This window comes from Lagopus leucura, unplaced genomic scaffold (genome assembly GCF_019238085.1).
Source record: "Lagopus leucura isolate 7727_CA_CO unplaced genomic scaffold, USGS_WTPT01 Super-Scaffold_100028, whole genome shotgun sequence".
Classification (NCBI taxonomy): Eukaryota; Metazoa; Chordata; class Aves; order Galliformes; family Phasianidae; genus Lagopus; species Lagopus leucura.
The window spans coordinates 5,973,539-5,987,658 of record NW_024962279.1 but is presented as its reverse complement, the minus strand read 5'-3'; the positions used below and the strand labels follow the sequence as shown (position 1 = coordinate 5,987,658).

At 39.4% G+C, this 14,120-nt stretch overlaps 1 protein-coding gene across 1 annotated transcript in view; it reads right to left on the bottom strand.

Annotated features, from left to right (window-relative positions):
- Nucleotides 1-9,391: 9,391 nt before the first annotated feature.
- LOC122185230 (contactin-6-like) overlaps nucleotides 9,392-14,120 on the bottom strand; it is a 78,901-nt gene continuing 74,172 nt past the window's right edge. Inside the window, exons 21-22 of the mRNA XM_042880812.1 lie at nucleotides 10,255-10,296; nucleotides 9,392-9,417 (exon numbers count right to left, since the gene is read on the bottom strand). Coding sequence (XP_042736746.1) covers nucleotides 9,392-9,417; nucleotides 10,255-10,296 — 68 coding nt within the window. The remainder of the gene's footprint in view (nucleotides 9,418-10,254; nucleotides 10,297-14,120) is intronic.

Below are 14,120 nucleotides of genomic sequence, written 5' to 3'. Positions count from 1 at the left end.
GTTGAAAAACAGTGCTTTGTAGCTGAGAATTTATTCTATCTGTTGTCATTTCCATGGAAATAGGAGGCATTACTTTCAGAGTGATCTACTTGTACATATATATATAAAGTCAGAGTCCTTTATTTATCATAGGATTTGACTGACAAACGACTTCTGCCTTTGATTGCGTGGGAAAAAAACATTTTATAGATGCCTCTATTGAGTTCTAAGGGTTGTTTAAAGTCATCTGCTCGTTTAAAGATGGAAGTTCAAGGGAAATAATTTCAAAGCACCTCAGACGAGAGAAACTGAAGTTGGCATCTCCTCTCATTTGTACGTTCCTCAGCTCTCATTTGAAAGATGAAAAATTCTTGCTTTGTATGGCGAGGAGAACTGAGATAAAAATTGCCAAAAATTTGAATCAGCTCCAAAGGAATGGAAGCAGTATCACCTGCTGGGAATTGGCCACTCCTTCATTTTAGATCTGGATGCAGAAAATAGAAAGAGCTGTGAACACAGGTTAAAAACAGGATACAGTGGTTCAACCTCTCCAGTCGTACAATCTCTCTCTCATAAAGATGCTGTTCAAGGTAAAGCATTTAAATTAAATCTCTTTAGAAAATTTCAGCATGACTGAATTCTTTAAGAAAACATAGTGAAAAATTGTTCTTTTGGGTTTGTTTGTTTTCATCATCTTTAATTATAAACTACCGGCTATGCTCAAAGAACCGTTCTGTCACTATGAATCTTTCTTTGAAAGTGGGAAGGGCCAAAGGGTCTCCTAGATCAGTCGAGGAGATTTTGTAGAACTGGAGGATACTTCCTGTGTTTAACTTAAACAAATTAAGTACAAATAATATTTCAGGAATTGAAGATAGGGTATAGACAGCCTTCTGCAATTCCTTTCAGTATGAGTTGCTTGGGCTTTTTAACAGACACTTTGGAACTCTGAAGAGGAGCAGCAGACTCCCAATGAAAGACAAATACTGCAAAAAATGGCCACATCCTTACTGAAAGATGCAGCACCTCGTACTCAGTCTTTTTAAATTTCATGAGGTTCATGTGAGCCAGCTCCTCCAGACTGTCTGGGTCCCTCTGGATGGCATCCCTTCCTTCTATTAAGTCAGAAGCACACCCCAGGTTGGTGCCATCCACAGACTTGCTGAGTGCACTCAATCACATCATCTGTGATATTTATTTTATTTATCCACTGGGGGGGGGGGGAGGGGAAGTCCTAAATGCAGCAAGAGTCTTTATAAACCATTTATCTGGTCATAGAATGGCCTGGGTTTAAAAAGACCACAGTGATCATCTAGTTTCAACCTCCTGCTGTATGCAGGGGCACCGACCAGCAGACCAGGCTGCCCAGAGCCACATCCAGCCTGGCCTTGGATGCCTCCAGGGATGGGCATCCACAGCCTCCTTGGTCATTTCCTCTTAGAAAACTGTCGTACATTATTATATTACATTGAACACACAAAGATAAGAAAAAAATGTTAATTGATTAAAAGAAATAGATTGATGGCCCTTCATTTCCCATTGGCTTGCTTTCATTTCTCTGGTCTGAGGCACCTCCTGAACTGTTCTCAGGAATGTGACACAATAATTTCAAACAGGATAAAGTGATTATATTAGGTAATTTAGAATACTGTTGCATCATGGGAAAGCAGATTATGAGACAAAATGGTGTGTCAGCTTTATTCAGGAGAAAAGAGAATTGTATAGATTATTTTTCCTTCAGATCTAATATCTGCTGTTCACAGTAAGTGACTGTATTTTCTGCTTGGTCATAGTTAATTTTCTTTCTGTTTTTTGACATATTTTCCTGATTTTCAAAAAATATTTGGTTATTACACTATTTATAAACTCACATTCTGTTTTAAAATAGCCTCCCGATTTCATTTATTTGCATCTTCATCTAGCTCTATTTTTTTTTTCCCAGTGTATTTAGAGCTCAATGACTTAAGAATCCTCTCCAGAATGCTTAAACGAAAGCATTTGACAGCTCATTTTAGTCCTCTCTCAGCTAATCCTTTCCAGCTTGCACACCAGATCCGTGCTGCTCCGTGCCTCCTCTCTAACAGCTTGCCTCCAGCCTGGCCTTGAAAGGCAACTGCACAATAAAGTGTCTTTGACAAACACGCAGTAATAGGTTATTATTATCATCATGAAAGCAAATTAAGAATGATAAGTTTCTGAAGATTGCCCTTAATTAGCTGAGCAAATCATACCAGCAGGCCAATGCCCACCAAGCAGGTTCTCTGCTTGCTGCCTTTCTGACTCTCACGCTTACCATTCTGCCCTCTTGCATTTGATGTTTGATCAGTGTTATCAGAAATATGATCTGGCTGCCATTCAAGTGACTGCAAAACTTTCTTTGTTTTGATTGGAAACATGACCGGGCTCAAATCTTCATCTTTTAATTAACAAGAGGTTTTAAAGATAAGTCTCATTACACGGCTTCATTTGATTTCTGCAGTGACCTTTTCTGGTGCTCTCAAAGCTATGTTTTGGAGCCCAGTGGTGCAGGGAGAGCCCTTTCCACGGGGGCAAAGGCAGCATAGCAGCAGCGGAATAAAACAGACGGCTCTGAAGATGTCCAGAGCAGAACAAAGAATAAAACTAATTAGATTACTTTATGGCAGTGTTTAATCTTTTTAAATGAATTGAAATCTATTTTCCAACCCCTTTCCCTGGTGATTTCTCAGAGCTATAAAGTGTATTCTTTGTAGACGAAGTTCCCAAGACTGAACAAAACCCTTGTGAAAATGTCTCACATCTGATTTTCTTAATCCACTTTTGTAGATTAATGTCTAAACTGAGCGTAGTATCCATCCAGCAAGGGCACCTAGCATTCTCTCTGCTGTTTTCACTACACCTTCATATAATCACTGGTCCCAAGGAAAGGATTAGTCTGTCATTTCTTACTATTAATTCATCTTCCTCAAATCCCCTTTCAATAAATCTCTGAAATTAAGACAAATGCTATAAATATGGGATTTAATTCAACAATATAGTTTTACCATTCATTTCCTTTCAGGGTGGATTTGGTCTCAATGCTTTCAGAAGTCCATGGAGGTTATTCAGTTTCTCTTGCAATCTTCTCATCCCATCTATATGAAATATTAAACTTTCAGCATTTAATAATGATGTGTAAGACCAAGCTCACAGCAACTTAAACATTTTTTTTTTTCTTTTATTTCAGCAGGTGATGCACCAAGAGCAGGAGAGTTCTGGAGAGTTCTCAACTTCACCTGTTTCCTTTCTGATGGTTTTGTTGCTGTCCCTTTTTAATTAAATATTCTTTTCTTGACTGTTCTTCTCAACATACTATTATTTTACTTCAGCCTGGATGGCTAAAGAATCCGAGCTTTGCCTGATCAATTTACCTGTAAAGCACTGCTCTTCCGGATGCGTTTTTTGAGCTCTGGGTTTAGCAGTGCTCTTGGGTCTTTTGGCTTCCCAGTTCTGCAGAGGATGGGAGCCAAGTCCTGCCTCTTAGCCCTGCTCAGCTTCCCCCCCATGAGGCTATTAGAGAAGAAATCTGCATTCCTGAAAACACAATTTTAAGTGGAGCATGGAAGAGCACGGTCAATTGCAGATCTGAAAATATAATTAAGTTTCTTAAAATCCCAGTCCATCCCACTCTTAAGCCAGTCCACTGGCCTAACATGAAAGGGATTGGTCATTGTGCCTAACAACTACGTCTCATCTCTTTTCTCATCTCTTTCCTCTCTTGCCTTCTCCTGCTCCTACTTCTGGTGGTTCTAGATCTTATGAAAAGCCTGAAAATAGATCATTATGCCAAGGCGAGGCTGAGGCTCCTCTGTTTCTTCTTTTCATCAGTGCAAAACTTAGTCAGGGTCAAACATTTGAAGCTGCTGAAGATTGCTCCTTTAGAAGAAGGAGCCTTCATTATTGCAGCTCTGAGGCAGAAACATATTGTAGACTTTACATATGATTTTAGTTTCTTGTTTGTTCTGCTTTACTTTCATCTCAAAACGGGAATGTGAAAATAGCAAGTGTCTTCATTTTGTTTATGGTTTATGTTAATTTCATCACTATGTAGGGCAAATTCTTCCTGGTTGCATGGCTTCAATCCATGTCTGATTCAATGTTTTCTTGCTTGATCTCTTTTTTTGGTCAGTAATAAAAGTAGCTTTGGCAACAACCTACATGATCCTTCTTGGGTTCTCTTCAATGGTTGTGATTACGTGGCTTTACTGCAGTTATCACAGAAATGTGTCACAGCCAATGCATACATCACAACAGTATCACCAAGATACAGTAGTGGGAGCATCCCGAAAGGCATCCTCTGTTCTGGTGCAGCCCTTGTTTTCCCTTCAAATGAGCACAGAAAAAAAAGAAAGAAAGAAAAAAGTCTGAAAGTTCCTTTTTTTCCCTTCTTTTTTATAAACTTTGTTTCTCCCTGCCTGGCAGGAGGGAGAAGCAGCTAATGTCTCCCTGCTGAAAGCATTAACTGATTGCATTGTTGCTTGAGCACAGCAGCTGTCCTTTTGCATTTAGACTCCCAGTGACAACAAAATTAAGGCAGCCTCCCCTTCTGTCAGGCAATAAAATGATTTTCTCAACTTCTTTATTTCTTCTGAGAACTTCTTAGTGCCTGCCGTTCTATGACTGCAGTAAGATGCTACAACCATAACGAAGGGGACCTTTTAATCAGTGTTTTCTGGAAAGTCAAATGGAAAACACAAAACAACACAGATTCTACTGTGCCCTGAGGACTGATTTCCCCCCAAATTTCCTATTTGCTTTAAATTTGTTGATGTGTGGGGGTGTTTAATCTCATTTATGCCACCAATGCTATGCTGATTAATTGCCCACTGCTTTCTTGTGTCTGATAAAAAGGATCATGCTATGACATCCTCAGAAAAGAACAAATCCCCAGCAAAGAGGAAGGAGAGTGCTGCTGCATGGTCTTAATTTAATTGTTGAGTCTGGATGGGCCCTAATATTTCATAATGTTCTTTGTAGTACATCAAAATGAGTCCTTCCCAAATGATGCCTTCCGGGTAGTTTCACCTGCATAGATCTTAGGATGATGTGGACGCATAACTGAATAAGAAAATAACTTTAAACTCAGTCCTTTTCTCTTCCAGTGACCTATTTCAAGTACTTCTCTTTAAGCAGACATTCTGCCTGCAATGTAAGTGCAATAGGAATGGAAGCTGCTGCTGAAAATTGAAATACATTTCTATATTGAATGGATCTCTGTATCCTCAGTTCCTGATTTGACACATACTTAAATATGTGTTATTTTTAATGAGAGGAAAAAAACAGTCCTCAATTTAATAACTTTTTTTTTTCTGGTTCTGATTGCATCTGTTTATGTGCAGTTTCTACGTCCACTGTGATGCTCATGGGCTCTACTACCCATAACTCATGGGTTATAGGAAGGGGGGAGGCTGGGAGCCACAGCGTTAGGCTAAATCATCCACATTGGCCACAGCGGGATCCTTCACCTATTTTCTGAAACATTTAGTTTCACTTTTTTTCCCTCTGGATCTGACCCTCACAGCTCAGTGTGGGTAATCAGCCCCCTGCTTCTTCTGTAGCTACTAAAAACTGGGGGAAAATAAACATTTCCTTTTTAAACCATTATTGCAAAAGCACAGCCATGGAACACTGGAGATTCACTCATGATGTAAGGGCAATTCTCATCAAGTGACACTCGGGCATTTAGATTCTTACCTTCAGAATTAAGAACAGTATATTTTCTTAATCAAAAAAAAGAGAAACTGGAAAATGAGGCAGTTCTGTTTCCGTGGTTTCAGAGTAGGAATTCAGGTATTGAAATCTCAGCTTGTGGTGTTACCATCCTAAAATCACTTATGCAAGGAACTCTGATGTGAAATAATAAAGATTAGCATTCAAGTAAGCAAAGGAAGAGTCTTTGGGAAAGTGATTTTTTCTCCAGTGGTACCCAAAGGAAATGATCTCTACATGGCAAGATAGTCAAGCAATGAACTTTTAAAAAACTGTTATTGCAGGACATCTGCAACATGATTTGCCATCACACATCATCTTAAGAGCACTTGAGAGCTTTCCCTTGCAGCTCCCTTAACAAAATACCCTTCCAGTTAGTGCTTCTACGCCACTCAATTCAAAATTAAAAAGTTTAGACAATCAAGCAAAAGGTGAGATCTGCTGTTAGTGGCTGCTCAGTTCTGCCCTTCCTGCATGCTGACACAATTAGGCAGATACTTCTTTAAAGCAGTCAATACCAAAACCAAGCCAGAATTTACCCAAACATCCAAGGCAGTATTGCACCACACAAACTATGAATCTGCTGCTCTGTTTCTTGCTGAATCCACGGATATAAAATTAAATCCCATTTTCTTCTTTCTACCAAGGAGGTATTAGAACAGACATTATTGGCTGAGAACATAATCCTGCAATGGTACCACATCCAACTCATCCAATTTTCTTATGAAATTCAATGGTTTTCTTAAGCTCCAGCTTTCTGCATCAACCCATTGCATAAGGAGCTCAGCTATTCATTTCAGCAGAACTGAAGTCCAGCCTTGACTCGGGTACACACTAAAGGCTCAAAAAACCCTACATACACAACTGTCAAAGTTATTGCTCATTTTGGAGGAGAAATTGTGATTTTTGAATGCCACTGACAGTGAAGGCATTGAGTATTTCAGAGGGGAATGGAACACTGACAGAGAAACAACTCAGCATCCGTTGGCTTTGCTGGAGGAAGACCTGTTCTGAGCAAACACATTCACTGCTCCTTATTCACCCATCTCTCCCTTCTGCACTCCTCACAATTCTCAGAGATTAATCTGGAAATGAAGTTGCCTTTTTGTGAGTTTTTCCTCAAGTTCCCCCTTTCCTATAAAGGTTTTATCTGCTTTGCTGTTGACTTGATGCCGTTCTGCTTCAGAAATTCTGCTCAACCTCAGCTCTTCCAATAGCACAAAAGCAGTTCTAAGAGCCCTTAAAGACATCATTAAAAATTTTATTTCCATGCCTTTCAAAGCCCCTAGAAATACATATTGTATTACATGCCATCATCGTAAACAGCATTTCTCTTAATGCAATAACCTCAGTCTAATCTTTCGGCAGTGTGAATATTCTAAAAGGAAGGTTTAAAGACGTGGGTGCTAAATAAATTAAAGTGAGCTAAGGGAAGGTGCTTTATAACTCTAGAAATATTGCAAGCATTATTTAAAGTAGTTAATATTTTTACAGCCTCGTGAATGCTCATCTCTGGGAAATCTCAGGTAGCAAATATAGTTTTAATTCTCAATTTTAGTTATCACAATCTGGAACTGTAAATTAATTTCAACACTATAAAAAGTAATAGAGACGTTTATTTTCCTAAGCAATCTGGCTTATTCAGCTGCAGACTAAATCTGAATTAACAGTTCTGATATGCTGAATACAAAATTAGTAATGATGTGAAACACAAACGACAACAGTACCTGCTGGAAGAGTTATGCTGGAGTCCAACTTTTTCTCATTAATAAACTTCATTACTATTTAAAAAATTATACTGAGCTTTCTAACTGGCACTTGAGTGCTCTCCTGGAGTCTTTCCTATAACAAATGACACCATCTGCAGTATTGTTATAGCCTAAACGTACTTCCTCCTTTGGGGATGCATTAAATGCAGGATTCTGACAACTATCATATTTGCATAACCAAGAACTAAACTAAGGTAAAAACTTGGGAAAGTCATGGGATGTGATGGCCAGCGTTCATTCCAGGGAGGGAGGTGAAGTTACAAAAGCCTTAGTTTAGTCATCAGAAAATAGAAACAAAAGGGATCAGTGCGGAAACCACAACACTGCCTAGGAACGGAGTGTGATTCAAAGAAAATAGCGCTGTTCAAGAGCCATTGGTGTCAAAGAAGAGCTTTCCTCAATTATATGTTGAAGACTTGTTCATATACAGGAGTATTTTTGTAAGTCTACGTACAGGAGTGACATGGGAAGAGATGAAACAGTGCAGAGGCATGCAAGACTGAAAATAGGACCAAGAAGGAAATGAAGCAGCTTAGATCTACGGGAGGTCTAAGAGCCTTGAGAAAAAGTAGCTGCCAGTGTCTGATCCTGTTGTGTATTAGCAAACAGCACTGTTACTCTTTACGACTGATCTCCCTAAGAAAGAAGGTATTGCCAAAGAAAGGTATTGTCTTTGTCTCCCTAACAGAAGCAACCCACAAACCCCTCCATCTACAGATCAGATTCATCTACAAATTACAAGTTCATCAACAAACGAGCGTTACTGCAATGGCCAGACTATGCAGCTGATGATTTAATTACAGGTATGATGACTACATTCAAGTGAAGAGTCTGAGTATACTGACGCCTGTGAAAACCTTGCAGGGAAGATGGGATGATGGGGTTGGCAGCTCCAATGCTCCGAAGAACTCAACCCAGCCACGCTGCCCTCATGCTCAAAGTCACCTGAAAGCCCTCACAAACAGGAGTTGAATCACTCTGTACTCGTGGCATTAAACAGAAGTCAAAGCAAATAGCAAAGCAGGAAAAAAAAAGAAAAAAAAACTTCTCCAGGATTAATAATGAATATCTTTAACTTGAGAGCTTGCAGACAAATCTGTCCCATTGCTGGGGATGCTGAGGGGCTGGCCCACCCCCCTCCTCCCTCTCCCTCCCCACATCCCGCTTCCACCCCCCAGTAAACTGCTCTAATGCAAACCTTGCTTGAAAAATACATGGATGTTTTAGTTCAATTCTGCAGAAGGAGTGCCAGACATATCAGGTACCTCTGGTAAAGCAGTACATGGTGTGCTTCCTATGCTGATATCTCCCTTCCTTGGAGGACAGATGTCTTCCTGCCACTGCTTGCAGGGCTGAGAGAAGCGCACAGCTCCAGGCAACCACAAGCGATGCTGGAAGCCTTAAGAAACACTGGAGATTGCACTGATTAAAAACCAATGGTGTAATTTGACCGGGGACATTTAATTTTATTAAATGCCAAGCTGTGTACCAGCACAGACCAGAGTGCTTATGAATCAGTAATTGTTGGCAGGCTCATTTTATTTAAAGTTGGGAACTGCCACAAAGTGACCATATTTCAGTTGATATCTTTAATTTGGGAAAAGAAAAAAAAAAAACAAAACTAAGTTGTAGGGAATGGGGTGATGATAACCATGGCCATGATTTCATTTCACAGGTGCCTTTGAGTTGTTTTATTGAGATGTTTTATATACAAGTTTTAAAGTACAAGGTGTGTTATCATTTTATTTCCTCAGAACCTCTAATAAGCTGGAAAGCCAGCCAGGTATTTATAGAGGGATATATTTATAGAAGAAATCTTCCAGTGACTGGAGAGGGGGGAAAAAATGGAGAAGCACACACCACTCCTAATGTAGAGAAATGACTGGGAGCTCATACTTATGAATATAGTGCCATAGCTAAATTAGATAAATTATTATGGGCCCTAGATACCAATGTCTGCTGCTATACACTGCCTGCTGCAGAATCAGCCTTTTGATTTTTCTTCTCAGGGAGAGAAGGGAAAATGAAAAATGTATTACTCTTTTCATTACACAGCTTTCTATTTTCTGCTCCTTATATAGGCTCTTATGTCTGTACCTACATGTGCATAGATATGCACGCTTAGTTACCAGCTTTTATTTTTAATTTCCTTGCTACTGACTGCACTCATCTCCTGTATGTGTGGGAAATGCTGGTGCCCCAGTGCTGCTCCACCACCAGGTACCAGCGGGCAGCTCCACCTACACTGCTTTTGGACTGGTATATTTATTCTGAGAATGAAGCCTACTGTAGCTCCATAAAACCAAACCCTTTTCTTCAATAAATGCATGACTCTATGACTCCTTCTTTGGGGAGTTTAGACTTTAGGAAGCTAATTCAAAAGCCACCTGTGACTCAGGAGCCTGGGAGGGTCTCTCTAATAGAGAGCATCTCCAATTAGAACACTGTGGGTGCTCATAGATGTTCTCTACGGAAGATATTTCTTGAGCCACGATGATTTTACTTTACAGATTTCACCACATAACACATATACATAAATAGGTATAGCAATGCTGCCTTGTAAACCTCATGCTGAACAGATTACACAAAATAAGATTTAAAATGCTCCACTCCATACGTAATTCTGAGATTTCTTACAACTGCAAACGAGCATGAGACAGAATGGTGCACAAACTTCAGAACCATTCTTTTTGGAGGTGTCAGAAAAACCTCCTTATTTCCAATAACACTGAAGGAACATTATTACCCTGTAAGGCAGCATAAAGCTGCATGTGTGCACAGTGGGATGGGAGAGGGTGTAGGGAAGCAGATACTTTCCTCCCTATCAGCCACAGTTATGCAGAAGGAATCAAACCTGGAACTTCTTTCCCCCACTCTGCACCACAGTCTGCCTCCTACTTCCTCTGCTAGGAGCAGGAACACAGAAAAGTAGTTCCAGCTCAGCCAGAGGATGATTTTTATCAGCTCATTTTAGTCAATAAAGAATGGAGTCAATCACTCTTAGAAAACAGCACTTTGCAGTCCTTGTATACCAGGCCAGTACAATCACAGAATAAATCAATAACCACATTCATCAATGCAATGTAAACTGCTGATCTCTGTGGATAAATCGTACCAGTGTAAGAAGGCCCTCAAATAAATCCCAAACCCCCTCAAACTGCATAGGTCTTAAATCTGCTGAGTGCAGAGGGACACGTGAAAGATTTGCCATGTTTCTCTTTAAAATCTGGAAGATGTCTCATGAAATCCGAGGTGGGGTTTTTTTTGGTATCTCACTCTTTGCGTCTCAGAGTTATTCCAATTCATTTTTTAAGGACAGGATAAATCTATAGACACTATTCAGCACTGAAATATATTGGCATACATAGAATAGGTTAAGCAAAGAAATAATACCCGGCAGCATTATTAATATGACATTCTAATTGCTACAGGCACACACATTTTCAAGTACTAAGTGCTATGAACTGATAAAAAAAAAAGTTTAGACTGAATGATTGAAGCCATTTAGAAGCCTTTATTGTACCATGCTGTCAAAATGTCCAGGTGACCTTTTCTACATGGTAAATTTAACCAAGAAAGATTTTATACAAGCTGTTTTAATAGCAATGTTTCACCCCTCCTCTCCCCCCCCCCCCTTATAGTTTTGGGATTAGATAATGGTCAAATCAAGAGAAATGCCACATCTTTGTACATACTCTGAAGATGATTGGGTCATTACATGCCCAGTCTCTGCAACTTGCCTATGTTTTTAGGCAGAGAGATATTTCTGAAAGCATATGTACAAATGCATGAAAGCTATGCTGTTCTTCCATAACAATCCTTTGCTAGGTGGCAGCGCTCCAATAATCCACTCAGTGGCAGAAGACAGCACACAGATATCTGAGCCCAACAGAGCCACTCCTCAGGACAAACAATGCAAAGATGGTATTTCCATAGTGCCCACACTTGGAAGATCTCACCACATTTGTACCAACATTTCAACAGTCCACTGCAAATATTATCATACCTCAAACCACATTCACCCAAAGGCCATAGCGGAGCTGCATCTACATGAAGCAATGCAAGCTTCCAGACTACTGATATTTAAGAGCACTGAGATGCACGGGACCGTACCTTGGACATGCAGATACCAGAATGGAATAAAGGCAGTAGGGATACTCCTTGTAGAGCAAGATTCTGGATAGCTTTTACCCAGGGAAGTGCAAAGAGCACATGGACACAAGTTCTCTTTTAAGACTAAATAGATAAAACCTGTGTCAGCATCCTCAGCCACCAGCGCAGTGCATGCCAAAGCCTCTCTGAGCAGATTAATTCTGGCTTCTGCACAGCAGATCGTTGTGGGAAATTCTCTGTGACTGCAGTACATTCAGATATTAATAAAATCTTTCTCTGCTTTTGCAATGTATTTATACATAAGTGTGATTTAGAGCTCTGTGTCAAGTCCTCTCTAGCACTGCATTCCAATGACCTGCAAAAAAACCAGGGTGTTTCTGCACATCAGGGTAATGCTGATTTAGGGGTTGGTACAATAGCACACATGGGCTATTTTATTTAGTTTCTTGGCATTCATATTCAGAAATTGCTCTATAAAGAATGGAGGAGGCATTAAAGAAAGTTTAAATGATCTTAAATCACAGTGAAACATTGCATTTGGAACCAACTGAAACATTTGGATAGACTCAAAATTGCTTTTTTTTTTTTCCCCCCAGGGACAAATGTTTTGTTGATGTATTAAATTTAAAATGAAAATCTCTGACTGTGACTGGCTTTAGTTTTTTGCTACTTTGCTTATGTCATCAAAATATAATAGATCTTACTTTTCCTGCTGTTAGAAATCTCAGTCTTGTCTTGCATTTGATCCTATGCTCTGAAATCTGGGAGGACAGCGCCCAGCATTTCCAGTATGGGGCAAATAAGTGGGGTTGTTTTTGTCTTTCCCTTCTCTGTCATCTTCCTCTTGACTTCTAGTTTTAGGGAGTGCATATTCTTATTTTCAAATGTTTTCTACAACTGCGAGTAACAAAACTATTTTTGCAAGTTTTTTTTCTCCCTCCTCCAGTCAACCAAACTCTTTCTATTTCAGCACCAGATGTCTTAATAACATTTGATAAATATATAAGATGAAATCATTTAAGCTGGCTACCTGGCTTTTTCAACATCGTTCTGTAAATTGACTCCAGTTTCATTTGGACGCTTATTTTAGTGAAACAAAAAACAATGATAGGAAGAAGAGAACATGGGCCTCCACAATTTAACAAACTTCATTCATTAAGAGAGAGTAGGGGGGTCATATTATTATTTAATGGCATTCTTTTTAAGACTGCTTAGAAGCTGTGTTTTAAGGCATTCTCCTCTTGTTTGAGTTTCTCAACGCTAGGTAAATCTACTTTAGGAAGCACAGCAGCAGAACAAAATAGTGAATTAGATCAATTTAAGTTCTGTTTGCTGAAGTAAACATCTCCTAAGGGAAAGAATGAAAAGATTATTTGCTAGAGCTGCGTGTCTTGCTTGGTTTTAGTAATTATGATGCCAAACACCTGACTCCCCCAGGCAGAGAGGGGAGCACTTGGCCACAACAGTGGAGCAGAGTCCTACGATAGGCACTGTCCATATGGTGGCTCATGGAAGAGCTAGGAAACAGAAGCTGTAACAATCACTGATTATTGCCTTGATTTTTCAAGGGTCCTTCCTGCGTAAATACATGTGCATATTCCTCAACTGGAAGTTGCTAGGTGGAATAGTTACTTGGTAATCCACTTACGTTCCAGCTCTAAGAAAGCCCAGCAAAAGAACAGCTTTATTCAAGTCAGCAATCTTCCAGTTCCTAGGGTTTTCCCTTGATTTAAAAAGGGGATTCTCCCACAGAAATAACAGAATAAGACAAACGTAGAAATTATGAGGTCAAACACAGGGAAAGAGCCTGATTTGAAAATTACCTCTTAGAGAGAGAAAAACACCTTGCAAGGAAAATCAGTAATGCATGCAGAAATGAAAACAAATCTTAAGGAAATGTTTCCTTGTTTAGCTTCACTGCAAAGAAAAACAATCTTCATTAGGGTATTAACAAGATTTCTAAATACCATATCCACTTCATTCTACACTCTTCTACTGAAAGCTGTGTTAAACCTCTTCCTAGTAACTCCTGCAATTAGTATCTTTGTAGAAATCTCAGAGGACAGGCTTCTAAAAGCAGCATTATATTTTTAGAACCTCCCTGTAATTAATCATCTATCGGTCCTCCTATATAGTTCTACACAACTGCTCTGCAGAAAGTATTTCCTTCCTTGAATGAAAAAAAATCTTTTTGTTTAAGCTTAGTGAAAGAATCACATTTATGTTATAAAACATAAGAGTTTAAGTTACATTTACTGAAAAAAAATAGCTCTTGCTTATTGGATGATAAAAAATCTGCATGCAGGCAAGCTGCAATGGTAGCAACAAGCTGCTGCTAGAGACCTGCTGGGATGGAATGATGCAAAAAGCTCTGTCAGAGCTCCACTGCTGTGGTCATCTTTTTGAAACATTACGTTAAATTCAGTATGAGGTATTGAATATCACCAGATACAAATAAAATTTGTTTATCCACAAAGAAGAAAAGCCCATGATTCTACACTCAATTCTGTAGCCACAAGAACATGAAATACA